Here is a 9,209-nt window from a genome sequence, read left to right on the forward strand (position 1 = left end):
CATAAATGCTGAGTCTAATCAGATACATATGAGTCGTATTAGAATTAGAATTGCATAGGTGAGGTGCATTAAATCTGTATCAGATATGTAGTCAGACATAGAATGTATTTGAGCTGTATCAGAATCGCAGAGATTCGTTAAGTCCGCATAGTGTGTTTGAACCGTATCAGAATCGCAGAGATACGAGATACGTTAAATCCGTCAAGCGTCCTAGTGTGTTATACCACTAGTTTAGAAATACAACGTTCCTGGTTCTTATCAAGATTCTCTCAAAATTCATGTTAGCAAGTTCATAGTCAACAACAATTGGTCTCTGCCGCTTAATCTCATTTTGGCATTTTCCGACTTACTTAGAACCATTTATTCCTCTTGATCCCTTGGATGACAGAGAGCTTGGCATCACTCAAATTCTGACACTCTCTCTCTTAAGCAGCCCTATGACTTCTTTGCCAAATCAACACAGACAAACACGTGGTTTGAAAAATAACACACAATAAGCTTCCTACTGATGAAAATCTTTCTCTTAGAGGCCTCAAAGCTTCCTACTGATGAAAACCTTTCTCTTAGAGGCCTCAGCTTTCCCTCAATGTGCTCTTTGTGCAAAAAGAGCTGTGAAACAAATTCTCATCTCATATTCCACTGCCAGTTTGCAACTCTTATTTGGGACTGGTTCTCTAACACTTTCAACATCCCTTTCAATATTGGTGGCTTGGAAGACATGGCTTGGAACTCTTATAAATCAATAAATCAATCATTTTTTAAAGAAAAAACTGTATGTTTGTTAAACATATGCATCTATCTATTTTGAAGGACGGCATGAAATGATTGTGGAGCATAGAGATGAAAAGATGTATTAAAAACGAGGGAAATTAAAAATAAAATAAAATGAACGAGATCGTTCAATATCTCCGAGAGAATTTAAACTAAATACACAATTATCTAATAGGGTGATACTGATCTGAGACTCGTTTTGGAGGAAGCTTTCTCAGAATGAACAACACCAATGCTGATGGAACAATCTCTACCAACTGCACCACAAAATAATCAAAAAAACAAAACCATTCAATTTCAATAACACTTCATCATCATCATAATCATGATGCCAAACATTTCTCAACCAGCTTCAATATGAAGAATTATGTAGGTTAAACTTACCAAATAATACATTAAGTTAAGTATGGGATGATCCAAAACATCAAGATCTGCTTCCTTATTAAATGCTGAAACAGCCAGCTACATAAAAGCCAAGATCTTGTCAAAAAAATAAAATAATAACTTCACATATTTATATTACTTAGTTTCAAACCTAAAGAATCTCACCAAAGCACATCTTATCAAGAAACATGTGCAGCAAATACTTGTAACTGATCCAACCTGCCAAGAAGAAAAATATTAGGAATCAACAACCTTTAAACAGAGAACCCAAAATTTTTCACCATTAAATCGTGGCTAAGTGACAGTTTACTTGTGACTAAACTATACATGACATCCAAAAACTTAAAACGGATCTGTTTAAGTTAGTACAGGTGACATTTACTTTCGATTATAACAAAAGACCAAAGGGTTTTCATACTTAGACACAAACCTCGTAAAGCTTCTTTTGTCGACCTCTGGATTCAATGGGGAAACGCCTCAACAAGAAAAACAACCTACATCATCATGAACATGTTAGTGTTACCGTGCGCAACAAGAATGGATCCCTTTCAAAAATGACAGAATATCATGTATACCTTCCACCATACAACAAAAATCCAAGAGAAGCACAGAATGATATAACTGCAAAACAACATTAAAACAAAGTTTTCAATCCCATACAACTATTGAACAAGGAAAAAAGCGTATAGTATACTCCAATATATGTGTAGTATCAAAGGCTAAAACAATGTGATTAGAAATAACCTGCAAGGAAGAGTTTAGCAGCTCCAAAGCCGGTGGCATTTTTGCTTGCAGACATGTAAATCCAGAGGCAAATCTATAAACATCATGATGAAAAGAATAAGAGAAAGTAACATTATCATTATATTTACTTGTAAAAAACTAGAACGATGGATAAAGAAATCACATTCGCACACTTACCTGTATGAAGTAAATAACTCCATTTATTGAAAAATAAGCAGGCCTAAGCTTCTGTGCAGGTTCACTTCTAGCCTGAAATACATTTGAGGCACATAAACATGAAGCAAAATTAATAGTGAGTGTTATTTGAAGCCTCTTAAAAGAAAGTTAGTATACCTGGTGATATATCTCAGCCCAAAACAAGACCAGCAATGTATAAGTAGAGAAAAACAGAAGACCGGGAACTTCCATTAAAACTTGTTCAAATGCCTATAACATAACATAACAGGTTAGAACATGATTGGAAAATAAGGTAAAGAGATTTAAGAAGTGAAAGTACCTTTGGTTTAATTGCGAAAACATTTTCGTACAAACCAAAAATAACAGCCCTCACTGCAAATGTAATACAAAAATATAAATGAGTTTAATTTTGTATATATAAGAGCTCTAGCACAGGTTTCAGACACCTCTGAAAAAATATGTGTCCGAGGAAGATGTTGTTTTGTTTCTGGTGTAAGCCCTTTATAGTTTAAGAGTGGTAACTCAGAGATGAATCGTAAGTGTTTACCGCCATTGACGAGAAAATTCATCAAATGAAAAACCTTCTGTGTTGTCCATCCATATTCAGGTACTCTCATTTGAATCCGCACCAGTTGTATCTGAACAAACAAAAAAACATGATTATTAATTCATTTGTGAAAGTTTTGTTTGAAGAGTAATTGATCTAAGATTTTGAATGAAAAAGACGTACAAGTGCAATGAAGGAAACGGTCGCGTAAGCCGCGCATAGGGTATAGTAAATCCCTCTCTGCCATTGATCTAGATAATGAATCTCGTTGAACGATTGAAGTGGAGATTCTCCTTCTGTAAACGTGAACGTCTTTGTTCTAAGTGAAAATGCCATGAAAATGAAAACTTGAGTTGTAAAGAAAGAATATGAAGATGGAAGAAAGAGGAGGAAGAAGAAGAGAAGTTTTCTATCCTCTGTGTTTCATGAGAAACAGAGAGAGATTGGAAAAAAGGGAAGTTTAGGGGATGTACACGTGGGAATAGTCCACGTGGTACACGTAGGTTTATTGTTACATACACGTGTGACATGGTGGCATATCGTTTTAGTGTATTGCAGTGGACAAACATGGTATGCTATGTCTGTTTGTGTTTGATGTATTCGGTTCGGTTGGTAAGATACTTGACTTTATCATTCCTCCTATCAATTAGTGCAGTTAATGTTTTTGAATTGACCATTTCTTCTTCATTGTAAACAAAACAAAAAAAATAATCTACTTGTTCATTCTCTTTTATCTATGGTAATCATAAGTATATCACTATTTAGTATTAAGATTAACTTAGTAAAAGTTGTATTCTTTCTCTTTTATTTATATGATTTATTTAATATACTAAAATAGTTAAATAAACTATTTATTATTGTACAGATGAAGTATATATGGGTTGTTATTATATATAAAAGAAATTACATATTATATATATATATATAGAAAAGAAAAGTTTAAGTTTATTCGGTAGAGTGGAGAAATATGGTATGTGTTACATAATGTTAATAATATTATGTTATTATATATTTATATGAGAAAATTGGTGATGCGATAAGAGTGTAAATTTATTTTACACTGTCAACCAATGACGATCATGCATCTCGTCAAGGCAGATTGAAAATTTTAAAATACTTATATGACATGGCAAAGTAATATATTCTTATTGAATGACAGTATAAATTTTTTGTACGCGGTAAGAGCATCATCATTAACCCTTAGTATATTTGGTATTCTCTTCTTTCTCTTTTGCTAAGATAGTATCAACAAGTTTGGTTGAATAAATGAGTTATTTGCAACAATAAAAGTTTCTATTTAATTTTGTTATTAGAGTTTTACTTACTATTCATTCAATTGATTGGTCACGTCAATTAGTATGTTATAATTTGTTTCTCTAAAAAAATGGATGGAATTCTTTTGAGTCCCTAAACATTCGATTTTATTTGTATTTTAAATTCTTAAAATAATAGTAATGACGAGTAATAAATATGATTTTCTTCAATCTATTATAGTTCAATTCAATAGACAAAGTTATGATTATTAAAATTATATAATGATTTTTGTAAGGAAAAAAGATGTAAAGTTATTTTGATGGAACCTCTATTGAGCTCACGGATAAAAAAAGGCGCAGTAACATATGCAAAAAATTGGAAAATCGATTGTTAGTAATTCGAAGATCCTTACTTGTATTAATAATCATGTTTCTCATATGGAGAGTGACGTTATAGTTCTTAAATAAAACAATATGCTCATTCAAGAAGAACACAACAAGTTGGTTATAAACTATTATTATTCTTTACTTTCTCTTTGAAACAAGATTACAAGTGTTACAGAATAGTAAATAACATCTCTCACCCTAATTAGGATTTACGCTATGCAATGATGAGATACTAGTATGATATTTATAAGAAAACTAACACACTAAATTAATGGGCTTTTACACAATGGCCAATTACATAAACTAACTTAGAGAACAAGCTAACTTAAACAATTAGGCATAACAAACAGGCGCAATTCCACATGCTAACAATCCTAGCATATTTCGACTATAACATGTGAACAGACTTTGACGGTATGCTAAGGTCCTGCCAAATTATCGAATCAAGAAGCTACCCTCGGCTCTCGACCGCTTTTTCAGCTGCTCTAGAAAGTCAAGAGGATGCATTATGGTTTCTTGGAGTTCGTGCCTTTAATGTGTCTCATGCTTTAAGTGCCTTTTTGGAGGTACCCTCGTAACGGCACTTAGAACTGGAACACTTGAGTGTTATGTGTAGGTGACTTGAGGCGTTGAAAGGGTCTACCATGCCATCACATTATTTTTGAAGATTCAATTTCTCATTTTTGGGGGTGTTTTTCCTATTTCATTGTCATCTCACTTCCTTTGATATTTCCTTTTTATATGCCTAGATAAAATCGTGTCCATCATGAGTCAAAAGTAAAAGGAAGATGTTCGCACTTCATGGGAGGATTCTATTTATTCTTCAATTATTTATGTCTTTGCCTGAAAGGGCAATCTTGATGGGTGTCGCACCTCGATAAAATGAGAACACGACTTAGCAAAACACAAACGCACGCTCGCAAGATGGACTAAATAGAGTCGCCACCGAACTTTATTTATTCCTAAAAAGGAAAGGAGAAATATTGAAAAAACCCAAGAAAAAATGACAATGATATTGGTCGTCGCAACCAAATCAGAGTTCGGGAGTCAATTACACAAAGGAAATGTATTAGCACCTCTCACGTCTGTTGTACTCAATGAGAACCATTAGGTTAGTCGTGCGTGTTAGTGTTAGCTTAGAAATGTTAGCATTCTCGAGTTATGAAAAGGAAAAGAAGAATAGGAAAGAGAAAATGTTCTTGGATTTTTTATTAATATGAGGAAAGGAACTAAACTTAATATTTTTATTAATGGGTCTGAAAAGATTTACAAATTTTGCTCCTACGTATCTCCGGGTGCAATAGAGAGCTCAAGGCTTACGTAGTTCTGGGTAGAAAATATTTGTTTGTTGGTCGATTTTAGCGAAAACTACTCTGTGTCAATCGACGAAAACATTGTTGGCTACCCAAAACAAGTGGAGAAGGGAATATTTGCATCACGATCAAATGGATTTACAAATCAACATTCGTGAGCAAAGTCGCAAGTTTACTCACACGTTCAAGTGGGCGCAACATTGTTTTGCATCGTCTTGAGATAAAATACCTTTCGTTTATGAAAAGGGTTTGAGGATCAATCGTGCGGAGGCAAGAAAAGAGTTTGATATGTTGGATGTGTTTTGAGTAATGGCGAGATCTTGGATGGGCGAGACATCCATCTCGAATCCTAATCTTCGGAGCTCGTGGTATCCACCACGTTCCTTTTCCATCTTATTTGCAAAATTACTTAATAAGAATGAAGTGTTTTTGAATTTTGATTTGGGAAAATGAACTTAATATTGGATCAAGTATTTCGTTTGTGCTACGGAAATGAAATGGTTTGAGAAATGGATTGAGGTGCTTATCAAAGAAAATAACTTGGTGTTGACCAAGTTGAATTTTTCAAAGGATTGATTTTATTTGTGAAGGTTAATGGATGTTAAGCGATTGATTTTAGTTTGGAAAGGTTTTGGTGTGACTTTGAAAAATATACTTGATGTTGATCAAGCACATTTGATTCTTTGTATTTTTTGAAAGATTAATTTTAAGAGTCATTTTATCTTTTTGGATTAACAATTATGCATCAACTAAAAATACAATACAATAAACTAAAAAATAAAGCAAATAAAAATAAAAAAGATTAAAAAATAATAAAAGAGAGGGGAAACACTATCAATACAAGAGGTAAAAGAATTAAAAAAATAAAGAAAATAAAAGAAAAAACAAAAACAAATAAAGCAATAATAAGAAAATAATAAATAAAAAATATACAAAAGACAAAAACAAACTGAAAATTGGGGGTGTAGCTAGGATAATGCTCTAGGCTCAAAGAATGGAGTCTCACAGAGGTGCACTGAGCAATTAGGGGGGGTGAGGGAGACTTCATCTTCTTTAGCTCCATATTTTGTTACTATTCTCGTGGCAACTAAAATGGAAGAAAAATGTCTCCAACGTAAAAACATCATAACTTTATTAGTTTTTCACATAATTAAACAAATAAATAATGAAAATTTATCTACCCAATAATATATTTATAATCAGCAAATAAACAACAGAAAATAAAAAATCAACAAAAATGTACCAGTATATATTTGTTTGATTCAATCATTTTATTCACCATCATGATAAACAAACCATGAATTCATGCTCGGGGTGATGTTGAGAAGCTATTTGATACATTATTTATGTAAAAACAAGTATCAATTTACATTTTACCCTTTTTGTTCATGGATGTTCAAGAACAATTTAAACTCTTGATTTTGAATCAATGGAGTTTCCGTACAAAATAGTGGTGATTAATTAAGTTCAATAAGAATAATAATGCAAATAAAATTAAATAAATGAAAATTAAATCATATTGAATTACTTTTGCTCAGGGAGGTTCAAGAATACTTTAAACTCTTGATTTTGAATCAATGGAGTTTCCATGCAAAATGGTGATAATTAAGATACTAATTAAGTGTAGCAAGAATAATAATGCAAAGAAAATTAAATCACATTTAATCACTTTTGTTCATGGAGGTTCAAGAACACTTTTCAACTCTTCATTTAAAATTAATTGAGTTTCCATGCAAAATGATGATGATTAAGTACTAAATAAATGAAACAATAATAAAAATGCAATAGAATTAAATAAGTGACAAGTATAAGAGCATAACTAAAATAAAATTTAATAAATAAAGAAAAAGTGACTTGAAGAAAAATGAAGAGAGTTTTGGCTTAGCTTTTGTGAATGATTGGTGGTGAAATTTGTGAAAAAGAATGATTTTATTTATAACTTAAAAAAATGTAGTTTAGAAATTATGCAAAGAGTGTGAGTGTCTTCTAGAAACTTATTTAATTAAATAGTGAATAATCATGTAATATATGCATGGAATAATGATGTATTATATGCATGGAATAATGATGTAATAAATGAGAAATATTTGGACCTTCTAGAAACATTGATTTTTATTTTGTGATATATGAAAATGATTAATAAAATTCAAATGGATATTTTGATGATAAATTAAATGATCATGAATTTATTTTTCAAAATACATATGAAAAAAATGCAATTTTAGTCAATTTCTTTAACATGTAAAATATTGACTTTATGTTGATTTTTTTTACTATAATGCATATATGTATGATTATGGTGAATTTTTTTTATGATAAAAATGCACATGGCTAAAAATGCAAAACTTGACAAATGAACATGTATCAGATGAATTTAAAATATCCGGACAAAATTGAGGTATGACAATTATCCCTATTTAAATATCTTCAACCAGAGAATATGAAGAAGGAAGTTCTTCATATGATCGTGGTGGGAGATAATTAAATACTAAAAGACCCGAATTTTATCCCTAAATACAGATGATATGATATAATATGTTATGCATAAATAACTCTTTTTTTTCATTTTGATTTGTTATGGATAAGAGGCGATATAAGATGAACCCTATCATGATGTTTATGACAGATGAAAATGAAAGGCATACATGTGGGGAATCATGGAGGTAGAGGTAACAATGGCCCACAAGAAACAAAAATTAGGGTAGAAGCTCATTGGGGATAACAATCATGTTGGAGAAAAGACACACACTGAGGAATATGTAAATGAATTTATCAACAAGTTCATACATGACCTGATGACACTTGAAAATTTAAAGAGAATTTCAACAATAGGTTCATACATGACCTGACCATTGGAATATTCAAAGAGTTTCAATAACAGGTTCAAACATGACCTGACAACACTGGAATATTTAAGGAGTTTCCACAACAAGTTCAAACATGACCTGGCATTACTGGAAAACAAATAAAGAAAGTTTTAACAATAGATTCACACATAACTTGACAATGTTAGGGGATATTAAAAGGTTCCCTTAACAGTTTCAAACATGACCTGACAATACTGAAAAACATACAAAGAAAGTTTCATCAACAGGTTCATACATGACTTAACAACATTGTAAAATTCAAAGCTTTTCAACAACAGGTTCAGACATGACCTGACAATACTAGAAAATCAAGGAAAGTTTAATCAAACATGACCTAAAAATACGTGGGTAATTCAAATAGAGTATATCATTAGGTTCATACATGGTCTAATTACACTTGAATATTCAAAGAGACCTTTGTCCACGGGTTCATACATGACCTGACAACACTGGAAAACAAAGGGAATTTCAACAACAGGTTCAAACATGACCTGATAATTCAAAAAAAACTCAACAATAGATTTATACATGACCTGACAATTCAAAAGATTTCATCAACAGGTTCAGACATGACCTGAAAACACTATAAAAATCAAAAGGTTTCAATAACACGTTCAAGTATGACCTCAACAACATTAGAAGATTCAAGGAAAGTTCAACAACAGGTTCAAACATGACCTGACTACACCTTAGGATGTTCCTGACAATTCTAGAGATCTCTCATAAGAAAATCATCCAGTCAAAGATTTTGGAGATTCCTTAACAT

At 31.9% G+C, this 9,209-nt stretch overlaps 1 protein-coding gene across 1 annotated transcript; it reads right to left on the bottom strand.

Moving 5' to 3' along the window:
• Window positions 1–849: 849 nt before the first annotated feature.
• Window positions 850–3,062, bottom strand: LOC127106450 (tobamovirus multiplication protein 1). Its single transcript, XM_051043744.1, has 11 exons — window positions 2,807–3,062; window positions 2,624–2,714; window positions 2,396–2,448; window positions 2,233–2,325; window positions 2,077–2,148; window positions 1,900–1,972; window positions 1,731–1,776; window positions 1,586–1,649; window positions 1,321–1,374; window positions 1,156–1,233; window positions 850–1,028 (listed from the first exon to the last, which is right to left on the bottom strand). Exons 1-11 carry the CDS (start codon window positions 2,957–2,959, stop codon window positions 936–938), a joined length of 870 nt encoding a protein of 289 aa, XP_050899701.1. The 5' UTR covers window positions 2,960–3,062; the 3' UTR covers window positions 850–935.
• Between the last annotated feature and the right edge of the window lie 6,147 nt (window positions 3,063–9,209).

This window comes from Lathyrus oleraceus, chromosome 7, assembly GCF_024323335.1.
Source record: "Lathyrus oleraceus cultivar Zhongwan6 chromosome 7, CAAS_Psat_ZW6_1.0, whole genome shotgun sequence".
Taxonomy (NCBI): domain Eukaryota; kingdom Viridiplantae; phylum Streptophyta; class Magnoliopsida; order Fabales; family Fabaceae; genus Lathyrus; species Lathyrus oleraceus.